This window comes from Bos taurus, chromosome 11 (genome assembly GCF_002263795.3).
Source record: "Bos taurus isolate L1 Dominette 01449 registration number 42190680 breed Hereford chromosome 11, ARS-UCD2.0, whole genome shotgun sequence".
Taxonomy (NCBI): domain Eukaryota; kingdom Metazoa; phylum Chordata; class Mammalia; order Artiodactyla; family Bovidae; genus Bos; species Bos taurus.
The window spans coordinates 104313438-104340955 of record NC_037338.1 but is presented as its reverse complement, the minus strand read 5'-3'; the positions used below and the strand labels follow the sequence as shown (position 1 = coordinate 104340955).

General features: G+C 58.9%; 1 protein-coding gene across 1 annotated transcript in view; it reads right to left on the bottom strand.

Moving 5' to 3' along the window:
- Positions 1–22915, bottom strand: part of ADAMTS13 (ADAM metallopeptidase with thrombospondin type 1 motif 13) — a 33543-nt gene extending 10628 nt beyond the window's left edge. Inside the window, exons 1-20 of the mRNA XM_024999654.2 lie at positions 22811–22915; positions 22412–22478; positions 17194–17369; positions 14861–14944; positions 14224–14348; positions 13957–14103; positions 11578–11724; positions 11137–11299; positions 10263–10367; positions 9321–9472; positions 9172–9235; positions 6716–6845; positions 6110–6258; positions 5662–5782; positions 5105–5185; positions 4075–4256; positions 1993–2128; positions 1780–1909; positions 1091–1273; positions 1–178 (exon numbers count right to left, since the gene is read on the bottom strand). Of these exons, the coding sequence (XP_024855422.1) occupies positions 1–178; positions 1091–1273; positions 1780–1909; positions 1993–2128; positions 4075–4256; positions 5105–5185; positions 5662–5782; positions 6110–6258; positions 6716–6845; positions 9172–9235; positions 9321–9472; positions 10263–10367; positions 11137–11299; positions 11578–11724; positions 13957–14103; positions 14224–14348; positions 14861–14944; positions 17194–17369; positions 22412–22478; positions 22811–22903 (2613 nt within the window). The 5' untranslated portion in view covers positions 22904–22915. The remainder of the gene's footprint in view (positions 179–1090; positions 1274–1779; positions 1910–1992; positions 2129–4074; positions 4257–5104; positions 5186–5661; positions 5783–6109; positions 6259–6715; positions 6846–9171; positions 9236–9320; positions 9473–10262; positions 10368–11136; positions 11300–11577; positions 11725–13956; positions 14104–14223; positions 14349–14860; positions 14945–17193; positions 17370–22411; positions 22479–22810) is intronic.
- Positions 22916–27518: the final 4603 nt, after the last annotated feature.

Below are 27518 nucleotides of genomic sequence, written 5' to 3'. Positions count from 1 at the left end.
CTGGTCCCAGCCGGGAGGACATGTCGCCTCGACACAGGGCTCCGGGGCAGGCGGCTTCTCGTCTGCAGAGCAGGGCCCAGCAGTCACCAACAGCCCCGTGCCATCTGACCCCGGCACACACGTCGTGTTCTGCACGGCCGGGTCTGCGCCACAGGCCGACGAGCACGCGTCTGTTTCCCTGAGGACAGGACACGACAGCCGTCAGGCTCTGCCTCTGCCTTCGGGCGGTCGTGCAATCCAGGTCCTGGCATAGAGAGGCGGTGAACCTGCTCCCCAGTCTCCAAGAGCCCACAGAGGGTCCCCCACAAAGAGGCAAGGCCAGGAGCCTTTCCCTGAAGCCTGGCTGAACAGCTGCGGGCCTCCACTTGGCACCCAGGGTGCAGAGACTAGCCCTGACGCTCCCGCCTTCCAGAGGCAAAGGCGGGTCCCCAACCAGAGAAGAGCGTGGCTCCGCGCAACCTAGACCCAGCGGTGCTGGGAGGCACGTGCCAGATGCAGGCAGCTCGCCAGCTCAGGGGCAGCAAATGCGCCTCCTACGCCGGCCCTGAGAGCTAGAGGCGGCCTGGAGTGCTGTGTGGAGAGGATCCCAGGGCAGGCTCAGCCCTCAGCAGGAGAGAGCAGTGACTGCTGTGTCTGCCATGGTCACACGGCATGCGGGGGACAGGGAGGGTGCCCAGGGCCACCCGCGGACCACCAGCGCCCAGGCCACCCCCCTCCCCGCTGCCCAGGTGACAAATCTGGGACCCAGAGAGGGAGGGGACTGGCTTGGGTGCCCCAGACGGCTAGCGGCAAATCAGACTGATGAGTCTCTGTCAGCTGGAACGCCGCAGGGTGGACAACAGCAGTGACAGAGTGACGTCTGTGGCTGGACATCTGTGGGTTTGCTCTGTCCTCACGAGTTCGAAAAAAAGTTCAAAGAGAGGGGACTGGCCAGTCCAGGGCCTCCTGGGTGGGAGGGTGGCAGGGGCTGGCCAGAGGCCTCGGGAAGAGGGGACACCCCAAAAGGGAAGGGCTCAGTGCAGGGACGAGCCCCGCCAGGGAGGCTCTGCCCGGATCTGGCCTTGGGGGGCCCTGCCCACCCCGTGCTCACCTCTGGGGGCAGGGCTGGGAATTGCAGGTGTCCACGGCCGCCGGCTGCGGGGCCAGCGCTCTGCACCGGGAGCGGGGAACAGTCCTCAGCAGGCCGCCCCGGGCCTCCACGCAGCGCACCTCTCGCTCCCGCAGGCCACCCCCACACGAGGCGCTGCAGGGGCCGAAGTCTCCAGCCTCCCAGCTGAGGAGAGGAACAGGGCATCAGAACAGATCCGTCTGACCCGTCAGATCACTTCCCTGGCCAGGGCAGGGCTCAGGGTCCCTTCAGGGACCTAGACGCTCTCCAGGTGTCCCTGAGCCGCACCTGAGCCTGAGGACATCTGTTTGAAAGCGCCAGCGGCTGGCTGCCCCCTCCCCGCACTCAACACGGACCACCTTGCTCCTAGCATCGTGCTCCCACCGGGCTGTGGTCCCTCCCCAAGCCAACACCACAACTCTCGCAGGCAGGGCGGTCCTCTCCCCGAGCAGTGGGCGCCTGAGCTCAGAGAGGGAGCGAGCTACCCATAGACGGGGGCAGCAGGTCACACCAGGCTGACCAGCCACTCGGGTCTGCCCGAGTCTCGGTGTCTTCACCTGCCACCTGGGGACACTGCCAGGGCCGATCAAGGACTCGCCCAGACCCTGCCAGCTGTGCTGCGAGGGCCCCTGAGCCACCCCACCCCCAGGCGGGCCACGGCCAGCACTCACTGCGGGGGGCAGGGCCCAGGGGTGCAGGTCTCTGACCATGCCACGGGGGGCTGGCTCCCTGCACAGTGGGCAGCCTCCACCCACTCGCTCCTGGACTGGTCCCGACACCTGTAGGTCACCTGGCGCAGCCCTGGAGGGGAACAGGGGGCTGGGCCACCTCCACGGGGCGGGTGGCATGCCAGGCTTCCAGGCGAGCCCCGCCCTGGGCCCCACCTGCCCCGCAGCTCACGGAGCAGGGCCCCTGCACCGGGACCCACGCCCAGGCCCGCCGCTGCTCCGGCTGGAAGTAGATGAAGGTGATGTCGGGGCGGGCGGGGCTGCCGTACTCCTCACTGTAGCGCCTGTAAACCTGCCGGGAGAGCGGGGGCTGTCACGGCCGCCTCCTTCAGGAAGCCTCCCGCCCTGGCCTCCTCCCGCTTACGTTCTTTCACTCAGCAAACCACCGCTGATGCGGAGCCCAAGCCACACGTAGCAGCCAGGACACTGCCCCCGGCTCCGGGAGCTCATGGTGGCTGGGGGAGGGTGGGCTGCAGCCAGGCACAGCGACGGGTGTGCACAGGGGGCCAGGGAGCACAGAGAAGGGCCCCGAGGAGGCTGAGCAGGGTGGACAGCTGGAGGAGGCCACGGAAGGGGCCTTCCAGGCCAAGCCCGGGGTGAGAAGCCCACAGCTCTGGCTTCTGCAGCACGAGTGAGGCCGTGGGAAGGGCAGGGACGGGCCGCATCTGGGGCTCTGGAGGGGGCCTGGCAGCCTGGGCTCGGCCCTGAGGACACAGTGGGTTAAGGAAGAGGGTCCCAGGGAGGCTGGGCTTGTCTGTACTGCAGAAAGGTCCCTAGGTCCCGGGAGGGGCCAGCCTGGTGGGCAGAGGCCAGGAGGAGGCTCCTGGTCCCAGCACCTGCCCCCACCCGTCACAGCCCTCTGCTAACACGCGTGTTCTCGGCACACACACCACCCCCACTGTCACCAGCAGGTCCTAGGTCAGAGGCCCTGAATGCGGCCTGGGAATCTGTGTTTCTATCCGCGCTGCAAAGGATGCCAAGAGAACTGCTCGACAGCCAGCGTTTGGAAGTAGGCTCCTGGGGTGGGGAGGGGGCTGAGCTAGGCAGGCCACATGGGGAGGCAGGGAAGGGGTTAACCGCTCCCCCGGGGCCCGCTCTGGCCTGGCCTTCTGGGGGGAGCCCCGCTGTCTCCCCAGCTGTGGGAGCAGGGGGTGGGCTGCTAGACCAAGTCAGGGGCCGTCGACACTCGGCCCACCCCCAGAGGTTCTCCGGGGCTACTTCACCCTCCACTGCTTTCTGTCCAGCCCCATAAGCACCTTCCTCAGCAAAGCACACACGGGCCGCTCGCAGGCCAGGTCCCAGCGGGAAGGACCCGCACAGACACAGCCTGGGCTCCGTCCACCCCAGACAGACAGCAAGACCCACACCCACGCCGAGCTGCCCCGGGCGGGGCCTGCGGCCAACAATGCCTGGCGCACGCTCGCGTCCACTCCCCGGCCTGCCTGTGACCCCAGGAGGTAGGACTGCTATCCACGTGCGCGTGGAGGGTGCCGACGTTCGGCCAAGCCCCTACTGTGCAGGATTTTGGGGAAAAAATAGACGAATCTTCACAATCACTTTATCTCGGCGTGCTTAGTTTCGTTTCGCAGATGGGGGAAACCGAGGCTTGGAAAGGTTAAGCGTCCGCCCCAAGTTTCTGTGGAGCCAGGGCTGAACCCTGGGCTGAGCCCCTAACCGGGCTCTTGACCCCTGTGTCACCCTGCTCCCCTTTCTTAGGCTGATTCTGCTCCTCCTGTTGGGACGACAGACCCCACGGGGGCCTCTAACCCGGGCGTCGGCCCGGCCCCCCCAGCTGTCTAGAGGCCCACGGCCTCCGTCGGTGGGTCTGACACAGCCCAACCCCCACTGCACCTGCACAGGGACCCCCAGCAGCTCCCCAGGCCCCCAGGAGGGAGCTCAAACCCCTCACGCGGCCAGCAAGGCCCCTCAAGGTCTGCCCAGGCCTCCAGCAGCCTCCTCACCGGAGGGCCCCCTTGCTCCCCGCCCCTGAGCGCCTCTCCACTGCAGGCCCTGGTCCCCCAAGACTCTCCCCGCCCTGCTTGCCCGCAGCCTCAGCCGCAAGGCCCCTTCCTGGAAGCCCCCGGTCCCTCTGCAGGGCTCTCCCTCTGAGCCGCTCTCAGGACTCCAGGGGCTCCGGTGGGCTCTGAGTGGGACCCCAGCCCTGCAGTGGCTGCTGAAGGAGCAGGTGTGGGTCTGAGCTGATGGACAGGCCGACCCCGGCGGAGGCCCTGTGGTCACCTGGATCTCCATGTCGTCCCGGGTGGGGCCCCGGATGCGGATCTCCTCCCGGCGGGGCAGCCGGTCCTCGCTCAGGGTGACCCTGTACTCCACGCGGTTGTCCTCCAGGAGGGAGGGGTAGCTGGTGCTGGCAGACGCGCTCCCGTTTCCGGCCACAACGTAGCGGCCACGCACCCTCACCGCTGTGGGCGAGGGGCCGTCAGCACTGCAGGGCCCCCCACCCTGGGAGCCAGAACCTCCCCCTCCCACAGATGGCCCTGTTAGGGAGAGGGGACAAATGTGCTGGCAGGATGCACCGTCCAGGGCTTCACCTGCCACGCCCGCCCCAGGGCCCCCCGCTCTCCCGGGAGCAGACCTTCCTGGCGCCCCACGCACAGGGTGTCTGACCGACGGAGGCTTCCCCACACCGTTACTCTGTGCCTCTTCCCGGAGCCCGGGGAGCACTGTGGACCTGCTCCCTCACCAAGGGCAGGCACAAGGACCTCAGGGTGAGCACCCCAACCCAGATTCAAAGGGCACCCACGGTGTAGAGAGGTCGGCATTCCCCAGAGACGGGTCTGACCAGCGCCCTGTGCCTGACCTGATCCGTCTTTGTTTAGGGTGAAAGGTCAAATATGTGATTTAGGGTGGGGGCTTTGAGTCACCAAGCCTCAGCCAAGCTGGAGACTGAGATCGGAATGGTCCGGGTAGCGATCAATCAGTCCCTCAACCTCATCGACATAAGGAAGTCCCCATGACACCCGGGCACTGAGCTCAGGAGAGCTCCCGGGGTTGGCAGCACACTGCATGTGTGGTTGCTCTCGAGGCTGGACACAGAGCCCTCCCTGACACCACCCTAAGCATCTCTTCCTTTGGCTGCCCCCTTGTAATAAGCCGTAACCGTGAGTTTAACAGCTCTCAGAGTTCTGGGGGTCCACCTGGTGAATCCCCCAACTGAGGGCATTTGAGGGACCCTCAAACTTGCAGGTGGCATCGGAAGGGAGGACACCTCGGGGCTGTGCCCTCAGACTTCTCGGTCTGGCCAGCTCACCCAGGTGTGTGAAGAGAGGCCTGCGGTTGATGATGTAGATGCTGGTGAGGTTGGGGGTGACGGTCAGGAACGTGACGTACTCTAGGAGGAAGCAGAGGAGCTTACATGACTTGCCCCAGGTCACGGCAGAGGTGGTCTCAGGTCGCTGAGGTCACAGTCAGAGGGAGGACGTGTTGGCGCCAGAGGGAGGTGGGACTTAGCTCCTCAACCGACTTTGCAAGAGACCTGACTTCTTACATAAATAGATCAAAGTCAAGGATTTTCCAAGCATAGCATCCCTCATGCTCAGATGCCTCCAGCAGGAGAGGCGAGAACAGCCCACCTCAGCCATCCCACGTCTGTGTTCTTCTGCGTCACAGGTGCTGAGAGCAACCGTGAGTGATGGGCCACCTCATCACCGACCTGAGCCTCCTGGGGAGGCTGAGACCCACTGGGAGGGCCGAGGACCAAGACAGCACGCAGCCCCACCACCTAGGCAGCGGGCACCCGGGCTCTGGGCTGGCGCGCTCTCCTGGAGGCTGGGGGGAGCCGGGCCCTTCGCCCCAGGGAGGCCCTACCTCTGGCCCTTCCGGCCGTGAAGGAGCCGCTCTGTGGCTGGCACGTGCTGTTGTCCCCGCCGCACACCTGGCACACGTCCCGCACCTGTCCGGAGTCCATCCTGCCATCACAGCCAAACGTCTGTGCAGAGGAGAGTGGCAGGTGAGGCCCCGGCGGTGTCTTCGGACAGGGCTGGCCTTTGAGGTTCGCACAACCAAACTGGCTGTTTCTGCCGTTTCTGGTGTAGGAGGTGAGCTTACATGACTTGCCCCAGGTCACGGCAAGGCTCTTGACTCCAAGCTCGACCTGTTCCCCAGCATCACCCAGCACAGACTCTGCTGCAGCTTCGTGGGGGCTGCACCCCCAGACTTGACCCCCTCGAAGGCCCCTTCATGGCCTGGCTTCTCTGGGGAGAACCCTCGGGGCCACAGAGGGTAGAAGGGCACTCCACCGCGCACACACGCCTACCCTGCAGCTGCCTGACACGCACAGCCTCAGGGCCCCGTCCTCCTGAGGGTCGCCCGGCACACAGCGCGTGCCGTCCAGGAAACGGTCCCCACGCCGCACCATGAAACTCTCGCCGACGGCCCGGCACACGTGTCTGCACAGGGCGTTCCCTGGGGAGAAGCAAAAGACAAGGAGCCCGGAGGGAGGGTGCAGGGAGCCGGGGACAGAGACTCTGCGAAGCTGGATCCAAGTGGGCTCTCACTGACCCCCAAGCGCCATCTCACTGGGCTCTTTGCATTTGGGGTCGGCGCGGGTTTTACTTCCCACCTGCCCCGCCTCCCGAGGCAGTAATCACATCACCATGTGATGAGTGGGCTGACTTGTGAGCCGAGTGCTTTTCCAGCATCACGCTACGCCTCCTATCTCCGTTTGACAGACGGGAGATGGAGACTCAGGGAGGAGAGGTCAGGGCTGACCTGCCGGCAAGGGGCTGAGCCGGGGCGGGTGGGATGCTCGGTGAGACACAGAGCCTGAGCCTGCTCGCAACAGCATCAGAGTGATGCCGGGCCTCCCCTAGTGACGCTCCCCGCCCAGGGTCTTGGGCCTGGCCCCCCAACCTGGGCCCACCTTCGCTGTACTGCTCTGCGGTCCCCCAGCGGTAGAAGGCGGTGCTGCCCCCTGGGGAGAGGCGCAGGGGCTCGCTGTCCGTCTGCGCACACTGCTCAGACATGAACTCCAGCTGGGTCTTCTCGCAGGCCTGGATGGAGGAGGTGGAGGACGGGCACAGGAGGGGCCAGGGCAGGGGGCTCGGGGAGGGAACCCTCGCCCCCGGGAGACAGCAAGGGCCCCTGCAGCGGGAAGATGAAAACTCGGGTTTGAGCCTGGCTCCTGGCTGCACCTCAGTTCCCTGCCCTGGAGAGTGCGGTGTCGAGAACCTTCCTCTGCTGACAGGAGGATTCTACAAGAGTCTGAGAGGACACAGGGCAGGGCCTGCCCCAGGCAACGAAGAGGAAAGAAAGCCAGGCAGAGAGCTCAGCAGAAGGAAGGCCCCGTTTATGTGGATCCACTACATCTGTGCTACGTCTAGCCAGAGCTGTGGTTTTTCCAGTGGTCATGTATGGATGTGAGAGTTGGACTATAAAGAAAGGTGAGCACTAAAGAATTGATGCTTTTGAACTGTGGTGTTGGAGAAGACTCTTGAGAGTCCCTTGGACTGCAAGGAGATCCAACCAGTCCATCCTAAAGGAGATCAGTCCTAGGTGTTCATTGGAAGGACTGATGTTGAAGTGAAACTCCAATACTTTGGCCACCTGATGCGAAGAGCTGACTCATTGGAAAAGACCCTGATGCTGGGAAAGATTGAAGGAGGAGGGGAGACAGAGGATGAGATGGTTGGATGGCATCACTGACTCAATGGAGATGAGTCTGAGTGAACTCTGGGAGTTGGTGATGGACAGGGAGGCCTGGCGTGCTGCAGTCCAAGGGGTCGCAAGAGTTGGACACGACTGAGCAACTGAACTGAACTGAACTATGTCTGTGCAGGTATCAGTATTGGAAAAGTCACAGGAGTCGAGAGCAAAGGGCCTTTGCACGAGAAGCTGGTGCTGAGGCGGGCTGCGTCCTGGCCTGCTCTGCACTGGAGTCTGAGGAAAACAATCGGAGTGGGCCTGCTGAGTCCGCCTGGGAAAGGCGGGCAGGGAAGGTCTCACCACATGCAGATCTTAAGTCAAGGCCAGGGGAGTCTCTCCACACCCTCTATGATGGCCTCGTGGGAAACACAAGTAAGTGCTGGAGGGGATGTGGAGACGTCGGAACCCTCGCACATTCCTGGTGGGAAGGCCAAACAGTTCAGCTGCCGTGGGAAATGGCTTGGAGGTTCTCAAGGAGTTAAATGTAGAACTACTGTGTGATCCAGCAATTTGGCTTTTAGGTGTACACCCCAAAGAGTGAAAACCTGGTGCTCAAATAAGGCCACGTACACACACACTCGTAGCAGTGCTATTCGCAACAACCGAAGACAGAAACAGCCCAAATGTATCAACAAATGGACGACGGATGAAGGCGCGAGCAAAATGCGGTCCCGTGGAAGATTACTGGATAATGTTCCATCCCGTGGAGCATTATTCAGCCACGAGAAGGAGTGGAGTTCTAAGGCATGCTACACATGAAAATACCACGCGCCGAGTGGAAAACGCCAGATGCAGAAAGCCACACGCAGTATGATTCCCCTTAGATGAGATGTCCAGCGCAGGTAAACCCCCAGAGCTAGAAAGTGGATTGGTGACTGGCAGGGACCAGGGGGAGGCGGCAGGGGAGTGGCTGTTTAATGAGCTGGGGTTTGCTCTGGGGTGACGGGAACCGCTTGGAACCAGAAAAAGGTGGTGGTCGCACGGTGCTGTGAAGGTGCGAGATAACACTGAACCGCAGAATTTCACATGGTTGACGTTATGGGTGTCAAAGTCACCTGAACTCATAACTAAAACAAATCACCCATGCTCTCCCCGTATCCGGCTTGGCTGTGGGAAGGAGAGGTGTTCTCAGTGCAGGGCAGTGCCATCCGGGTAAGGAGGGGGACACTCTGGGGGCGGGGGCTGCTTTCAGTGGTCGGACAGGCCTGGGCTGTGTGCTGTGGTCCAGAAAGTGAAAGTCGCTCAGTCGTGTCCGACTCTTTGCGACCCCATGGACTATACGGTCCATGGAATTCTCCAGGCCAGAGTACTGGAGTGGGTTGCCATGCCCTCCTCCATGGGATCTTCCCAACCCAGGGATCAAACCCAGGTCTGCCGCATTGCAGGCAGATTCTTTACCAGCTGAGCCACAAGGGAAGCCCAAGAATGCTGGAGAGGGTAGCCTATCCCTTCTCCAGCAGATCTTCCCAACCCAGGAATCGAACCGGGCTCTCCTGCATTGCAGGCAGATTCTTTACCAACTGAGCTATAAGGGGAAGGTATCAATAAAACCACTTTTGCTCTTGAAAGTGCCCCGTGCGAACCACAGATCACAGCCGTCCTGACCCTTGGGCTCCTCCAGGCCAATGCCACCTCTGACCACAGCCCCTCCCCTGCCCAGGGAAGCAGGCATACCTGGGTGTTGCACATCTCGGCCTGCAGGTCCGAACCTACGCACGTGCGCCCCCCAAAGGCAGGTCTGAAAATGCCCACAAGACGACGGGGTGAGAGGGGACCCAGGGCCCTGAGCCAGGGAGCACGGAGCGGCCACCTCCACGCAGTACCTGGGGTTGTTGCACCGCCGTCTCCTGGTAATCACGCCGCCTCCGCAGGAGCGGGAGCAAGGACTGGCGGGCCCCCAGCCAGACCAGTGCCCGTGCACCACCCCCACGGGGGCCAGCTCCGCCAGCGAGCGGCAGTGACCCTTGGAGCACCACTGCAAGAGACGGATGGGACCGTGTTCTGCACCCAGGGCCCCCCACAGCCACAGGCACCCACACTCACACGTACCCCACACCCAGAGCATCCTACACCCACAGGTGCCCTACACCCAGGGCCCCCCACACCCACAGGCACCCATACCCAGGGCATGCCCGCACGCACAAGGTAACCCCCATACACACACACACACACACACACACACACACACATGCTTGCAACCCCCACCAATGCTAGACAGGACAGCCGACACCTGCCCGAAGTGCAGGGACTGCAGGAGGGTTCTGGCCACACAAGGCAGAGGGGACACGCAGGGGAGCCGCAGGACAGGTGACCAGGGCAGGGCACACAGAGGCCCACTGCCGAGCGGTCACGAGAAGCCCTGCCCCTCTGTGAGGCCGCTGACAACACACCCCTGTCCACAGGCCACCACACCGGGCCTGGGAGCAGGCATCCCCAAGTATACTGTGCTCTCTGGGGGCAGTGAGGAGGTCAAGAGGGGGACCCTGGACCCTCGCCTGCTCCAGCAGAGTCGCAAGGGTCCCGTAAGCCTGGAATAAAGCCACCTGCAGAGGGGGTGGGGCAAGCACTGGGCTGCCTACCACTCCTGACCAGCACACTCAGGACAGCGCCAGGGCCCTCTGCCCCCTTTTACTGAGGTCCTGCTGTCTCCCACCCCAGGAGGAGGGCTGCAGGGTGCAGGTCTGGGTGAGCACGTGTGAGTACGCACGTGTGTGTCCACACACACACACACATGCACGCACATGCCCTGCTGACTCCCCACTGACCTTCCCCACGCCACACTCTGTCCCATCCAGGAGAGGAATAAGCAGGCGGCTACAGCTGCTTGGGTCCAGGGGGTCTGTGTGGCAGGAGAGAGCCTGGCACATGTCCTAAGAGGGGGGACAGATGGCCAGCTGAGGGGCCCCCAGGGACCGTGGGGTCAGTGCCCAGCTGCACCTGTCCCTCCCAGGCCACAGGACAGTGACACAGCCAGCACCCCGGACAGTGGAGCGTGGAGAGTGGGGCCTGGCTGACCCCTTTATCGGGAACAGGAACAGTGGCCAGGGCCCACAACAGTGTCTTCATTTCTTTTAAAATTGGAAGAAAAAAAAGATGGTCTTTTAGATCAAATAGAATGTCCTAATATATAGCATTAATATACTTGTGTTTATAACAACACCTGTAATATCACATATTTTATGAAAACACTAAGCTGTAATTCCAAGTATTTTGTAAGCAGGAAGGGGCTCACAGAGGCAAAAGTGCCTGCAAGTCCTCTGCAGCCCAGGGAGGAAGTCTGTCTTTAGGGTACCTGCCCCCCGCCAGCTCCCCTCCCACTGCACTTTGGGCTTGGAGGTCACTTCCTCCAGGAAGCCCTCCAGCTCCCATAGGGTTGGAAGCTGTTGGTAACCACCTGTGCAGGATCAAGGTCCATGGGCTCAGGGGCTCTATCAGAGGCAGCTCTACATAATTTGTGGGGCTTCCTCAGAAGGAAAACCTGAGGGCCCTTGTTCAGAAATTGAGAATTTCCAGAGGCATCTGAGGGTCTGGGCCAGTGGGCAGGAGGGCGGAGAAGGGCGGTGGGGGCATGAGCGGGCAGAGGGAGGCCCTGGTGCGGAGGGGCGGGTGGCGGGGCGCGTCCCCCACGGCCGGACTCACCAGGTGCTCCCCGCGGAAGGTGCAGGCGACCGCCGTGGGGCCGAAGGCGACGCGGCACTGCTCGTCTGCGCCGTAGTAGAGGCCGGGCTGCACCTCGGGAGGCTGCCCCGCGGGCCCGGACAGCGGCCCCGGAGGGTCCCACAAGCAGCGCGCCCGTCCTGCGCTGCGACAAGGCCGCGGTTCAGGCCGGGGGTGGACCCCGGGTGGGGGACCCCGGGAGGGGGCGGGATGGGCGGGTGGGCACCGGAGGTGAGGGCGAGGAAGGCCGAGATGGAGGGGTGCCCCCCGAGACGGGCCGCGAGCCCAAGGAGAGGTGGACTGGGGCCGCGACGGGAGCGGACACCGAGCGGAGGGCCGCTGGAGGGCTGGGCCGGGGCGGAGGAGCGGGGCGCGCGGAGCCAGATGCGGGCGTAGGGAGGGGCGGGGCGGGGGCGCGGCTACCTGAGCAGACTCAGCAGCTGCCGGCGGCTGCAGGGGGACCACGCCGGGCCCCCGAGGGCGAGGGCGGGCGCCGCGCCGTCCGAGGCCATCACGTGGCCGCTGGGCCCGCAGCCGCTGCCCGGCACGCCATCGTGCTCCAGGCCGAAGCTGCGGAGGAGGCGGCTCTGAGGGCGGCGTTGACCCTGAGTAACCCACCCACCCTCGACTCCCTCGGCCCAGCGCTCGTCGCCCAGGTGGCTCTGGCCTCTTTTAGCCGATACACATCTAAAGGCTTTAGAAACGTGCCGGCCACACTCTTCACGGGGTTTGAAATCTGGGAGGACGGCGCTCCAGGGAGGGCCGTTGAGGCCCTGGTGCTGTTTGCCTTCTTGACCTGGGGTGCATCGGTGGGGTGAACACAGGAAAAACACTGCATTCTGGAGAAGTGGAAAGGTGGGCCTCTGGCCAGGGTTTCTGCTCCCAATGGAAGGCAACGGTTTTCAATTCCTGTTTGTTTCTCCCAACAAGATAGATGGAGGAGGGACTGCCCTGGCAGTCCAGTGGTTGAGAATTATTCATTTTCCAATGCAGTGGAGGGTTGGTCCCAGCACAGGGGAACTGAGGTTACACATGGTGGGGGGTGGGGGGCACCTAAGAGCCCATGCAACTAAATAAATGAATAAATAAATATTTTTTACAAAAAAGATAGATGGAGGAATTGTGATGGCTGGGCTGGGGGAGAAGTCAGGCAGAGATGCAGAGAACTGGGGTAAAAGTGGTGGCTGTGGGTAGGAGCCCAGCCTTGTCCTGGGGGGGGCGGGGATGGGAACTCCTCCACTCTGGCAGGAGGCTAACAGGCAGCATGTGGGAGCTGGGGGCTGGTGGGTGAGGAAGTTAGGCACTCACTTTCCACTTTAGGAGTCTCCGGTACTATTTGAATTTTCATAGGAAGCAGGTATTTGCTTTCATAATGAAAAGACTAAAAATCAAAAAAGCAAGACGCCCCCCACTCTTGGTAGACAACACAGAGGAGCGCGCTGCTGCTGCTGCGTCGCTCAGTCGTGTCTGACTCAGCGACCCCGCGCACGGCGGCCCCCAGGCTCCCCTTCAGTCATGTCCAACTCTGTGCGGCCCCACAGACAGCAGCCCGCCAGGCTCCCCCGTCCCTGGGACTCTCCAGGCAAGAACACTGGAGTGGGCTGCCATTGCCTTCTCCAGTGCGTGAAAGTGAAAAGTGAGAGTGAAGTCGCTCAGTCATGTCTGACCCTGTGCGGCCCCACAGACGGCGCCCACCAGGCTTCCCCGTCCCTGGGACTCTCCAGGCAAGAACACTGGGGTGGGTTGCCACTGCCTTCTCCAATGCGTGACAGTGAAAAGTGAGAGTGAAGTCGCTTCGTTGTGTCCGAGTCTTAGCGACCCCCATGGACTGCAGCCCACCAGGCTCCTCCGTCCATGGGATTCTCCAGGCAAGAGTACTGGAGTGGGGTGCCATTGCCTTCTCTGACAGAGGAGCACAGAGTTGCCCAAAGAGCGTGTAACAGTCATACGAGGAAAAGTCTGAAAATAACCTAAGTCTAACACTGGGGAATGGATTGAGTAAAATACGTGCATACCAAAAAAAAAAAAAAAATCAACATATGTTGTAAAAGAACATTTGAGAGAAACGTTTGGGATATATTCTTATATAAAAAGGTTAACTTGGCTGCCCTGGTGGTCCAGCGACTAGAAATCCGCCTGCTGGTACATGGGGCAAAGGTTCAGCCCCTGGTCCAGGAAGATCCCCCGCGCCTCGGAGCAACTAAGCCCGTGCACCACAGCTACTGAAGCCCAGGACCCCCGGAGTGGGCGCTCGGCAGCAAGAAGCCGCCAAAGCGAGAAGCCCACACGCCACTCCCAGAGCAGAGCCCCCACTCGTAGAAACTAGAGAAAGCCCGAGAGTAGCCATGAAGACCCAGTGCAGCCGAAGATAATTAATTAAAAAAATGGTTACGTGGAAAAAATTTTTTTAAAGGCAGTTAACCAACGTACAGCATAATCCCAATTTTGTGGATGAAAATGATGTGTGTGCGTGTGTAAAGAAAAGATGGATGTTTTCTCCAAGTGGTGGGATTTGGGGTGATTTTTACAGCCTTGTTTTCCTTTACATGAATTTCCTACAATAATCACTTTTTAACTCCTAAGTTTGTTTTGCTTATATTTGGGGGGGGGAATGTTTTAATTATTAGGTAATAAAGAAGTATCAGATTTCCAAGCCCTTGCCCCTCACCCTCCCAAGTCCACTGGGTCAAGAGTAGAGGCCCCTCCCACCTGGCTCTTCCTGATACCCCCACCAGCCATGACCTCCCCTCCCCAGGTCGTGTCCTTGCCTGGAGCTTGGGGCCAGGGCATGGGGCCCCTTACCTGTGCCCAATCTCATGGGCGATGGTGAGCCCCAGGTCAAAGCCAGTATCCTCAGTGATAAGGCAGCTCCAGGAGGAGGAGCAGGCGCCCCCCAGCTGGGTGACCCCCCGAACCTGCCGGTTACCATCGGGCAATTCCAGGTCAAACCTCAGGAAGAGAGAACAGACACCCAGGGGGCGCTGAGGTGCCTGCCCGCCAGCCGGCCACCTTGGCAGAGAACGGGAGCAGCTCCCGGGCAGGTTGGCATGCCTGCGGGGGCTTGGCTACCTGGTGATGTACAGGACCAGGTCAGCATGCCCGGGGTCCGTGTCGTCCTCGGGGTTCACTGTCCTGCTCCATTCACAGACGCTCAGCAGCGACGCGGTGATGTTAGCTGTGATCTCTGGAGCATCCTGGGAGGCCGGCAACAGAGCACACTTTTAGGGGCTCCACCCCAAGCCGGGTGCTGACTGCTGCTGCAGCCTCAGTCCTCATGACAACGCTACTACCATCCCAGGGCACAAAGGAGGGGCCTGGGGCTCAGCAGGGCAGAGCTGGAGCTCGGGGCCAGGGCTGGCGGGCAGGAAGACATCACCCCTGCTGTGCACCCGCTGGAGAAGTGAAGTGCAAGTCGCTCGGCGGTGTCCGACTCTCTGCGACCCCATGGACAATACAGTCCATGGGATTCTCCAGGCCAGAATACTGGAGTGAGTGGCCTTTCCCTTCTCCGGGGGAATCTTCCCGACCCAGGGATCGAACCCAGGTCTCCTGCATTGCAGGCAGATTCTTTACCAGCTGAGCCACCAGGGAAGCCCAAGAATACTGGAGTGGGTAGCCTATCCCTTCTCCAGCAGATCTTATGGACAGAGGTTAAAGACTGCAGAAACAGGTTTACCAGGGACTGGGCTCCCGGCTCAGCACCTACCTCAGGCTGGGTCAGGATGACCATCTTCACCAGGTGAACTCGGAACTGAGCCCCCAGGGATGGGTCCCTCAGCAGCTCTGACCCCTGTGGAAGGGCGGGCAGGAGAGGTGACACATGAGGGCGGCCGCGGCTGACGTCAGGGATCCAGGGGTGGGGGCGGGGTGCCTGGAGAGGATGCTCCATCAGCCTGGGGGGAACCTGAGGTGCTAGTCCTCCAGCTGGAAGCCAGCCATAGAGACAGTCGGTCCTCCGGCCCTCGCTTTGCTCACGGCTCAGGAAGGCCAGCCAACACAGAGAACCCTTGAAACACCAGGATGCAAATAACTGCCATCCATCTAGAATGTTCCTTTCAAACACGGGCTTCCCTGGTGGCTGAGATGGTAAAGAGTCTGCCTGCAATAAGAGACCCAGGTCGCTCCTGGGGTTGGGAAGATCTCCTGAAGAAGGAAATGGCTACCCACTCCAGTATTCTTGCCTGGAAAATCCCATGGCCAGAGGCGCCTGGCAGGTTATAGTCCATGGGGTTGCAAAGAGTTGGAACAACTGAGCGACTTCACTTTCACTCCTCTCTGCCTGGAGCCACCCTGTCCATTCTCATCTCCGTCCAATACCTCTCTTATGTCTGCTCATCTCCACGAGGCAGCTGAGGACCTCCTCCCCCTGCCCTGTGTCTCCTCCCTGGGCACCCCAATGAGAAGGCTCCCCTCCAGGTTCCCGGGCTTCCCATGTGGTACTAGTGGTAAAGAATCCACTTGCCAACGCAGGAGACACAAGAGACGCAGGTTTGATCCCTGAGTGGAGAAGATCCCCTGGAGGAGGAAAGGGCAACCCACTCCAGTATGCTTGCCAGGAAAATTCCATGGGCAGAGGAGCCTAGTGGGCTACAGTCCATGGGGTTGCAAAGAGTTGGGCACAACTGAGCAACTGAGCACTCCTGCACCCAGCTCCCGCTCTTCCAGTGCATCTGCCAAGATGCCAGCAAGGCTGTCACTTTGCACAGCGGTTGTTCACGTGAGCTTGTCCTCTAGAGACGTGGTGTCTGGCAGAGGATGTGGCCACCGCTGGCCTCGGCTGACCTGAGTCTGAGCCAGGCTCTCCCCCTACCTACCTGTGTCCTCAGGATCCTGTTAACTAACCTCAGGGCCCCAGTTCCCTCCTCTGTAAGAGGGAGAGAAAGACTTCCATGGCTGTTGGCAGACTTAGCAACAATGCAGCCGGCACACAGTGGGTGCCCGGCCGTGACGCGGGCCGTTACCACGACCGGCACCCCCTGGGAAGGAGCCAGTCTGCGGTACTACCTGACCATCGCTGGGCCTCATAAAACACGTTGAATGGCCAGAGGGAGCATGGTTTGATGATCAAATTTCAGTATATTAGACGTAGAGGCACCCCCAAAGCTTGGAAACAAGAGCTTTCAAGTGACTTAGAGGGAATATTTTCCTTCTTGGGGGCTGGGAGCTGGAAACCCAAGATGGCTTGTCCTGGACTTGAGCCAGCTTCTCCAGGGATTGGGACCTTCCTTTTCTCCAAGATAGCTGGGCACACCTGACGCTGGGAACAAGGTGATGCCAAGGACCCCACCTTCTGACGCTGCCCCGACTCCAGGGTCCACTCACCAGGGGAGCAGCTCAGGCCCTGGTGCTGCCAGCAGGGGCATTGCTTTCCCAAGGTTTGTGGAAACTTACCTGGCTGCCTAGGACACATGTGTCTCTGTGTATTTACAAGCGAACGCGCTCTGGTGTGGCCCGGCTCCAGTGGGAGCGCGATCACCAGCTTTGGGGCCGCCTGTGTCTGTGCTGCGTCTTTGTCTCTGAGATAATAATCAGTTGGAACTGTGCGTCCTGCCCCCGCTGTTACCCCAGAAGTCAAGTAAGGGGGAGCCCCTCCCACACGGGGGTGCCGGCAAGAAGGGCGCCGAGAGAGCCCAGCATGGGGGAGCCCACTACAAGCCAGTGTGAGCTGAGGGGCCCCCAGGTCAAAGGGACATTGGGGGAGCGGCCAGGCTTGCGGGTCCGGAGCACAGGGACCCAGGAGCAAGAAGCTGGGGGTTGCACTCCCCAGTTGAGTGGGGGATAAGAACAGATCGCATCTCTCCCCACCCCAGGACCCTGAGCCTCAAATGTGACCCCAGCCTCAGGCTTACACTGAGTTCGACTCACCAGATAAGCGAGCCCACTGATGCTGTGCGCAAGCCCCGGGTACGGGGAGCTGTGTCCACAGGCTCCCAAGGACGGGCCAGCGGTGGCCTCCAAGGACCGCCGCCGCCCCCAGACCCCCGAGCCCGCCCCCGGTCTGCACTGCCCACAGAGCCCGCTGCCCCGGCCCGCTCTCACCATGTTGAGGTTGGTGAGCACGTAGCGCTCTGTCTCCTCACCGTGGGTCCGGTGGACGTCAGGACCCACGGCCACCAGCAGCTCCAGGTGCAGGACGTGCCCGGCGGCCCGTCTCCGGAGGCGAGGGGCAAGGGGGCGGCCTGGTGAGGGAGCGGGCAGGGCTGAGAGCCGGGGTCCTGCAAAGCGGGTGAAACGGGGCTCTGGCCACCGGGTCGGCTGACCTCAGGGCCCCGCATGGCCAGGCCTCACCATCCCCTATGCTCGTGGGCTTGGAGACGCGGTGGTGGGAAGCCCCCCCATGCCATCCACTGTGGGGAGGGGGTAGTTGGCGGGCCCCAGCCTCAGCTTCCTTGCAGGGAACTGCCTCTGGCACAGGGAGACTGAGTGAGCCATTTGCCAGTTCTTTTCTAATTATTAATCTGCTAAGCATTTATTTAGTTAATTAACTGATGTATAGTAACTTACAATGTGTTAGTTTCAGATGTACAGCACGGTGACGCAGTTACGCGTGTGTGTGCGTGTGTGTGCATACGTGTGCATACGTGTATGTGCACGCGTGTGTGCATACGTGTGTGTGTGTGTGCACACGCGTGCGTGTGTGTGTGTGTTCAGTTGTTAAGTCATGTCTGACTCTGCAGCCCCATGGACTGTAGCCTGCCAGGCTCCTCTGTCCATGGGATTCTCCAGGCAAGAACACAGGAGAGGGTTGCTATGCCCTTCTCCAGGGGATCTTCCCGACCCAGTGATCGAACTGGAGTGTCCTGCTTGGCAGGAGGATTTCTTACCACTGTGCCACCTGGAAGCCCTTATATAAACACACACACATGTATGTGCACTCTTTTTCAGGTTCTTTTCCCTTTTAGGTTATTATAAAAAAAGTTAGCAGTTGAGTAGAGTTCCCTGTGCTATAAGTAGGACCTTGTTCATCTATTGTGTGTGTGTGTGTGTGTGTGTGTGTGTGTGTATTCAGTCGTGTCTGACTCTTTGCAACCCCACAGACTGTAGCCTGCCTGGCTCCTCTGTCCATGAGATTTTCCAGGCAAGAATACTGGAGTGAGTTGCCATTTCCTCCTCCAGGAGATCTTCCCGACCAATACATAGAACCCAAATCTCTTGTATCTCCTGCGCTGACGGGCAGATTCTTCACCACTGTACCATTTCATAGATCAGTTCAGTTCAGTTCAGTCGCTCAGTCGTGTCCAACTCTTTGTGACCCCATGAATCGCAGCACGCCAAGCCTCCCTGTCCATCACCAACTGCCAGAGTTCACCCAGACTCACGTCCATCGAGTCAATGATGCCATCCAGCCATCTCATCCTCTGTCATCCCCTTCTCCTCCTGCCCCCAATCCCTCCCAGCATCAGAGGCTTTTCCAATGAGTCAACTCTTCACACGAGGTGGCCAAAGTATTGGAGTTTCAGCTTTAGCATCATTCCTTCAAAGAACACCCAGGACTGATCTCCTTCAGAATGGACTGGTTGGATCTCCTTGCAGTCCAAGGGACTCTCAAGAGTCTTCTCCAACACCACAGTTCAAAAACGTCAGTTCTTCGGTGCTCAGCTTTCTTCACAGTCCAATTCTCACATCCATACATGACCACTGGAAAAACCATAGCCTTGACTAGATGGACCTTTGTTGGCAAAGTAATGTCTCTGCTTTTCAATATGCTATCTAGGTTGGTCATAACTTTCCTTCCAAGTAGTAAGCGTCTTTTAATTTCATGGCTGCAATCACCATCTGCAGTGATTTTGGAGCCCAAAAAAATAAAGTCTGACACTGCTTCCACTCTTTCCCCATCTATTTGCCACAAAGTGATGGGACCAGATGGCATGATCTTAGTTTTCTGAATGTTGAGCTTTAAGCCAACTTTTTTACTCTCCACTTTCACTTTCATCAAGAGGCTTTTTAGTTCCTTTTCACTTTCTGCCATAAGGGTGGTGTCATCTGCATATCTGAGGGTATTGATATTTCTCCCAGCAATCTTGATTCCAGCTTGTGCTTCCTCCAGCCTAAAGGATGTACTCTGCATATAAATTAAATAAGCAGGGTGACAATATACAGCCCTGACGGACTCCTTTTCATATATAGTAGTGTGTATATGGCACCCCACTCCAGTACTCTTGCCTGGAAAATCCCATGGACGGCAGAGCCTGGTGGGCTGCAGTCCATGGGGTCACTAAGAGTCCGGTACCACTGAGCGACTTCACTTTCACTTTTCACTTTCATGCATTGGAGAAGGAAATGGCAACCCACTCCAGTGTTCTTGCCTGGAGAATCCCAGGGACGGCGGAGCCTGGTGGGCTGCCGTCTATGGGGCCACACAGAGTCGGACACGACTGAAGCAACTTAGCCGCAGCAGCAGTGTGCATATGTTAATCCCAAACTCCTAATCTACTCATCCCCTCTGCTCCTTTCCTAACTATAAGCTTGTTTTCGGTGTTGAGCGAGCAGTTCCACGCTGGCCCTCCTGGAGCTGGCTTCTCAGCGCCCGTGGTTTTGAGCCCTCGGACAGCCACCACCTGAGTAGGACATCTCTGCCCTCCTCGGGTGGGGAGTGGGAGGTGCCAAGCTCTCGCATGTCACTCACGCTATGACTTTTAGAACAGACGGCTCACCTGGCTCACAGGAGAGAGGTAGCCAGGTCTTGGGAGGATGGCTGTCTCAGGTGGAGATACTTCATTCCACCCTCTGGGCTGGCTAGGCATGCAGGGCAGTGCAAGGCCCAGAAGTCAGCTACTGTGTGGAGTTTACATCCTCTGGCTACCCCAAAGCCCCACTGTGGGCACACTGGAGAACGACGTCGCCCCAGGATGGTAAGAAAAGCCCAGGGCCCCACCGTGCTTGCAGCAGACGCAGCCTGGGGAAGGCATGAGCAGGCCTGCGGGCGACAGGGCCGACTCCCACCCTGGCTGTGCCCAGGAGTCCTTGCGCAGGCTTGCAGCGGGCATGGCTCATCTTTGGGCCCCTGGGTTCCCATCTGCTGCATGGGAACTCTCAGCGACCTCTGACCTAGGGCCCAAGGCTCCAAGGCCCACGTCAGTGAACGTGCTTTGTAGACAGTGAATGGCTGTTCACAGGCGGGAGGTCTGCATGTCCGAGCAGACAGTCTGAGGGCACAGCTGGTGGCCATGTGCCCCCCGGCCTGCCCCGTGGGCTGGCACACCCTGCATGCTCACGAAGGCGGCTCGAGGAGCTCGGCTGTTCTGCATGGCCCCAGGCATCAGGAGAGCTGGGCCCTCCCCTAGAGCCATCCCTGCCCACAGCCCCTACCCCTCCCAGGAGCTGTACCTGGAACAGTGGGGGCCCCAGGGGTGGGCCTGTGGGTCAGGTGGGGCTGTGCACCCCCCAGGGATGCACCAGTGCCCGGTGCTGCCTCTTCAATGGCTGGATGTAGAACCTGTCTGCACCCACCAAGATGTCGCCCTCCTGGAGGACAGAGAGCCATCTGGTCTACCAGCCCTTCCCCCTGTGCAGGGAAGGGCTTCAGTGGGCCGTCACAGCACCAGGCATGGACGGGCCCTGGGTCTCTCCCAGGGCTCCTCCCCGAGTCCAAGGCCCAAGAGCCCATCTGTGGGAGACAGCAAGGGACCCATGCCCTCTGGGGCTGCACCCACTGACTGCCACCTGCCGCCAGCTCCCACGGCTGGCTTCCCGTTCCCCATCACGTGCTCAGGCTTCAGCCCCCAGATTGCAGGGCCTGGTGAAGACCACAGACAAGGATGGAGGGGTTCTCAAGGGCCGCGCTCGGCCTGCGCTAATGGACAGTGCTGCCTGTCACCAGGTGGACCGCGAGTGCCCTGTCTCAGCCCGGGCTGGACCACCCAACCCGGGAACCTGGCGGCAGGGGGCGGGGGGCGGGGGGTTGTAATGACATAAATGGCTCTGCTCACTGGGTGACACCGCGTGACGACACGTGACGCCAGTCCCCACAGCCCTCAGGAGGCCGGGGCTGCCTTCACCACGCCTCAGGGACAGCACAGGTCAGCCGAGGGGCCGGCCCTGGGTCAGCTGGACGAAGGGGTGCAGCTGAGCCCGAGCTCAGCTCTGACTGCAAAGCCCACCCTCTTCCCATCCCCACGCCCCGGGCCTGCACTCAGCTCTGCCCCTGCTAGCTGGGTGGTCCTAGGGAACTCAGCGGCTCCTCTGAGCCTCCAAGGAGCAGGCCCTCACTGGGTCAGAGTCTGGCAAAGATCCAAGCGGTCTTGCTCTCGCATCTGGGGGCTGGGGGACACATCTGCCCCATGGTGTCCCCCCAGCCAGCCCGGGCGCCCACTCACCATGAGGCCCGAGCAGTAGGTGAGCCTGGCTGCTGTGTCCGGGGGCAGCAGGGCCCAGCCTCCTGTGAGGCAGGGGTGGGGAGGCCCCCTCAGCAGCCGCAGGGAGGCACTGACTGCGCGCTCGCTGGCGAAGGAGGCGGCCAGCAGGCCCAGCTCAGGCTGGAAGCGGAAGGAGAGGAGCCAGCCCAGGGCTGCCAGGGAGCAGCGTGGGGCCCTGCATGGCCCGGCCTCGTCCTTGTCCTCACAGGCGCAGGCCAGGGGGGCCACATCGAACGGGGGCACCACGGGAGACAGGAGGCCCCGTGCTCACCCCTGCTCAGCCCTCCGGGTCCTCTCGGGGGTCCCCGCTGGCCCACAAGCCCGGCCCCATGCACCTGACCCCGACCCCAGAGCAGTCATGAGTGGGACACCCCTCACTCTCTGCTTGCCCTGCCCCTGGCCCCTACCAGCTCTGGATCAAAGTCCCCAGTGGTCCTTGTCAGAAAGGGGGCTGGCACCACAGAGAGGCCCCCAGAGGTGGCCCAGGAACAGCGGGAAGAGGCTCTGGCCGGAGCGCGACCCAGTGCCCGTCTTGCTTCTCACAGAAAACATAAATGTTTACATCCTGGCCAGAAATCCACAAGACTTCCTGAGCTGGTCGGCCCAGGCGAGGCGCCGGGCCGGGAGAGACCAGCTAATGAGTGACCATTGCCTTGAGCGAGATACCGAGGAGGCTCCCAGGGTCAGAACCCCAGCTCGCCTGGAACACCCGGGCCAGTCTTTATCAACTTGGCAGAGAGGACCAGAATTAATTAAGAGCGACAGCGGCACCTCTGACCTCCTCCCAGCAGAGCCTCCAAAAAGCCGGGCCCCCTGACTCAATGGTGAGACACCCCTGCCTCCCCGGACCCCCGTGGGCTCTGAGAAACCCCCCTTGCAAGGGGGCCCGCCAGGACGTGTACCTTCAAAGGCAGCATCAGGGCCAAAGTAAGAGGTCACGTCCGCTGGCTCCAGGACCTGCAGAAACTGCTGTGAGACAGAGAGACAGCGCTGAGGAGTGAGGAGACACGGGGTGGGGGAGGGGGGTCGCGGAGCAGGCCGAGGGGCGAGAGAGGGGCCCTGGACGGAGCGGGGTGGGGGGACGGCGTCTGCCCTCACCATCGGGTGTGCAGCACTGAGGCCAACTCCATCTCCAGGGAGCCCACTTTTCCCCTGAACCCTGAGTTCAGACTTCCTCCCCCTCTGCCCAAACGCTGTTGGGCGCCCCCTCGCCCCCCAGGGAACCCAGCCCTGAGCCCCAGAAGAGTCTGGATTCCCAGCTCCCAGGTTCCCCAGCACCGCGGCCTCATGGGCCCACCCACCTGCCGGGGATCAGGGAGTGCCCAGCAGCTCAGGAAGAAGAGCGCAGAAGTGAGGGTCCCCCGCACGCCTCTCCCCTGTGCAGAGGGAGCCATGCTGCCTGCGATGATCTGCAGGAATCCTGGAGTGCCGGCAGGCGGGCCGCGGGGCTGGACCAGGAGGCTGGGTTTACTCGCGGGCGCTTCCTCCCAGGGCAGGCGCTGGGGGACTGGGCGGCCTGCTGGCTCCTCCTGGCCGTGCGCGGGGCTGGCTCTGACTCAGAGGACTGCCACCCAGCCTGCCCCTGGGAGCCCGGGGCTGGGGTTGGGGATTGGGGAGGGGTGGGATTCATCTCCCAGTGGTGACACACGGGGAGATGAATCCCAGGGACACCCTGCTTTCCGGGACCTATCCCTGCACTCCCATCATCACCTCATTCCCTCCCTCTCGGCCACTGCCTGGCCTGTGTCTGTACCCGGCGGGCACTCACAGCACTGGGCTGGGGGCACCGGGCACACTCAGCGTCCCAGGCTCCCTGGTCCCCTCCGTTTGCTGGGAGGTTCTCAGGGACGTGTGCCCCACTCCATCCCGCCTCCAGGAGGCCTTCCCCAGCAGGAGGCTAACGAGGGAGGGGTCCCCCCTGGTCCATGCCCACCTCAACCCCCTTCGAGTCCCATTACGCTGGAGGCACCTGCCCGTCCATCTGGGCTGGTCCGCTTCCCCTTACAGATGTCAGTAGCGGTCTGAGCCTCTGCCTTTTATCTGCCGCGGGCATCCCAACCCAGTGGGTGGTGTTCATGCCCGACTCCACCTCTGGCAGCGCTTCTGAGACCCAAACTGACAACCCATGCTCATCCAGCCATCTCATCAACCTGGGCTGGGATCTGGACTGGGCTCCCCACCTGGCCCCTTGGCTCTCCCTCTCCACTCCCATCCGATGTCCTCACGCCCCAGCTCTGCCCTTAGGATGGCATGTCCACTGAGCCTCCAGGCCTTGTGATTCTCGATCTGGCCCCTGTCAGCCCCCTGCCTGCCTCCCTAGCCCGCCCCCTGTGCTCACAGACCTTTAGCTACCACCACCCCAGCTTGCCTTCCATCCCTCAGACGCTTCCAGGGTTCTGTCCCTCCCTCTCACCCTGGGTCTTCACAGTCCAGTTTCAGCCCAAATATCACCTTCTTCATGGCGCCATGTAAATACCCCTGCCCCCAAGAGGGGTGCCACATTTAGAAGAAAAAGTCAGGACAGCAGTGGAATTTTACTTTCAGATAAACAATGGAATTTTTTTTTCTTCTTCTGGTGTAAGGGTGAAAGTAAATGCAAGAAGGCAAAGTAGTTGTCCTGGGATGTCTGACAATTAGCTGAGAAAAGAGAAGCAAAAGACAAAGGAGAAAGGGAAAGATCTATCCAAATGAATGCAGAGTTCCAGAGAAGAGCAAGGAGAGATGAGAAAGTCTTCCTAAGTGAACAATGCAAAGTAATGAAAGAAAACGGTAGAAACGGAAAGACTAGAGATCTTCTCAAGAAAATCAGAGATACCAAGGAGACATTTCATGCAAAGATGGACACAATAAAGGACAGAAACAGCAAGGACCTAACAAAAGCAGAAGAGATTAAGAAAACGTGACAAGAATACACAGAATAACTATATAAAAAAGGTCTTCAGTTCAGTGGCTCAGTTGTGTCCGACTCTTTGCAATCCCATGACTGCAGCACGCCAGGCCTCCCTGTCCATCACCAGCTCCCGGAGTTTACTTAAACTCATGTCCGTTGAGTCGTGATGCCATCCAACCATCTCATGCTCTGTCGTCCCCTTCTCCTCCCATCTTCAATCTTTCCCAGAATCAGGGTCTTTTCAAATGAGTCAGTTCTTAACATCAGGTGGCCAAAGGATTAGACTTTAGCTTCAACATCAGTCCTTCCAATGAACACTCAGGACTGATCTCCTTTAGGATGGACTGGTTGGATCTCCTTGCAGTCCAAGGGACTCTCAAGAGTCTTCTCCAACACCACAGTTCAAAAGCATCAATTCTTTGGTGCTCAGCTTTCTTTAGTCCAACTCTCACATCCATACATGACTACTGGAAAAACCATAGCCTTGACTAGACGGACCTTTGTTGATAAAGTAATGTCTCTGCTTTTCAATATTCTATCTAGGTTGCTCATAACTTTCCTTCCAAGGAACAAGCATCTTTTAATTTCATGGCTGCAGTCACCATCTGCAGTGATTTTGAAGCCCAAAAAATAAAGTTTGACACTGTTTCCACTGTTTCCCCATCTATTTGCCAGGAAGTGATGGGACTGGATGCCACGATCTTAGTTTTCTGAATGTTGAGCTTTAAGCCAACTTTTTCACTCTCCTCTTTCAGTTTAATCAAGAGGCTATTTAGTTCTTCTTCACTTTCTGTCATAAGGGTGGTGTCATCTGCATATCTGAGGTTATTGATACTTCTCCCAGCAACCTTGATTCCAGCTTGTGTTTCATCCAGCCCAGCATTTCTCATGATGTGTTCTGCATATAAGTTAAATAAGCAGGGTGACAATATACAGCCTTGACACACTCCTTTTCCTATTTGGAACCAGTCTGTTGTTCCATGTCCAGTTCTAACTGTTGCTTCCTGACCTACATACAGGTTTCTCAAGAGGCAGGTCAGGTGGTCTGGTATTCCCACCTCTTTCAGAATTTCCCACAGTTTCTTGTGATCCACACAGTCAAAGGCTTTGGCATAGTCAATAAAGCAGAAATAGATGTTTTTCTGGAACTCTCTTGCTTTTTCCATGATCCAGCGGATGTTGGCAATTTGATCTCTGGTTCCTCTGCCTTTTCTAAAACCAGCTTGAACATCTGGAAGTTCATGGTTCACATATTGCTGAAGCCTGGCTTGGAGAATTTTGAGCATTACTTTACTAGCGTGTGAGATGAGTGCAATTGTGCGGTAGTTAGAGCATTCTTTGGCATTGCCTTTTTTTGGGATTGGAATGAAAACTGAGCTTTTCCAGTCCTGTGGCCACTGCTGAGTTTTCCAAATGTGCTGGCATATAGAGTGCAGCACTTTCACAGCATCACCTTTCAGGGTTTGGAATAGCTCCACTGGAATCCCACCACCTCCACTACATCATGGAAAATGCTGGGTTGTATGAGTCACAACCTGGAATCAAGGTTGCCAGGAGAAACATCAAGAACCTCAGGTATGCAGATGACAGCACTCTAACAGCAGAAAATTACGAGGAACTGAGGGACCTGTTGATGAGGGTGAATGAGGAGAGTGCAAAAGCTGACTTGAAATTCAACGTTCAAAAAACTAAGATTAAAAACACACGTGTACCTCATTGCAGCACTATTTCCAACAGCTAGAACATGGAAGCAAGCTCCATGCCCACGGACAGATGGATGGGCAAGGAAGCTGTGGATATGTACACAGTGCAATACTACTCAGCCAGCAAAAGGAACACATTTGAGTCAGTTCTGATGAGGTGGATGAAACTAGAACCTGTTAAACGGCTGAAGTGACTCAGAGAAAGATGAATGTTGTATTCTAACGCACATATACGGAATCTAGAAAAATGGTTCTAAATAATTTATTTGCAGGGCAGCAATGGAGAAATAGACATAGAGAACAGATCTATGGACATGGGGAGAGGGGAGGAGAGGGTGCGATGCATGGAGAGAGTAACAGGGAAACTTACATTACCATATGGAAAATGGGGAGCCAATGGGGATTTGCTGTCTGGCTCAGGAAACTCAAACAAGGGCTCTATGTCAACCCAGAGGGGTGGGGTGGGGAGGGGGATGGGAGGGAGGGTCAAAAGGGAGAGGAGAGATGTGTACCTATGGCTGATTCGTGTTGGAGTTTGACAGAAAACAGAAAAATCCTGTAAAGCAATTATTCTTCAATAAAAAATTAATTAAAAAATAAAACTAAGATTATGGCATCCAGTCCCATCACCCCATGGCAAATAGAAGGGGAAAAAGTGGAAGCAGTGACAGATTTTATTTTCTTCGGCTCCAAAATCACTGTGGATGGTAACTGCAGTCAGGAAATTAAAAGACGCTTGTCCTTGGAAGGAAAGCTATGACAAACCTAGATGCTGTATTAAAAAGCAGAGACATCACTTTGCTGACAAAGGTCCATATAGTCAAAGCTATGCTTTTTCCAGTAATCACATACAGGATGTGAGAGTTGGACCATAAAGAAGTCTGAGCACCAAAGAATTGATGGTTTCAAACTGCGGTGTTGGAGAAGACTCTTGAGAGTCCTTTGGACAGCAAGAAGATCAAACCAGTCAATCCTAAAGGAAATTAACCCTGAATATTCATTGGAAAGACTGATGCTGAAGCTGAAGCTCCAATAATTTGGCAACCTGATGCAAAGAGATGACTCCTTGGAAAAGACCCTGATGTTGGGAAAGATTGAGGGCAAGAGGAGAAGGGGATGACAGAGGATGAGATAGACAGATGGCATCATCAACTCAACAGATATGAGTTTGAGCAAACTCTGGGAGATGGTGTCGGACAGGGTAGCCTGGTGTGCTGTAGTCCATGGGGTTGCAAAAAGCTGGACACGACTTAGCAACTGAACAGTAACAACGATGCTCTCAGGGCTTCCCAGGTGGCTCAGTGACAAAGAATCTGCCTGCCAGGCGGGAGATGTTGTTGGATCCCTGGGTCAAAAGATCCTCTGGAGAAAGAAATGGCAACCCACTCCAGTATTCTTGCCTTGGGAAAGCCCATG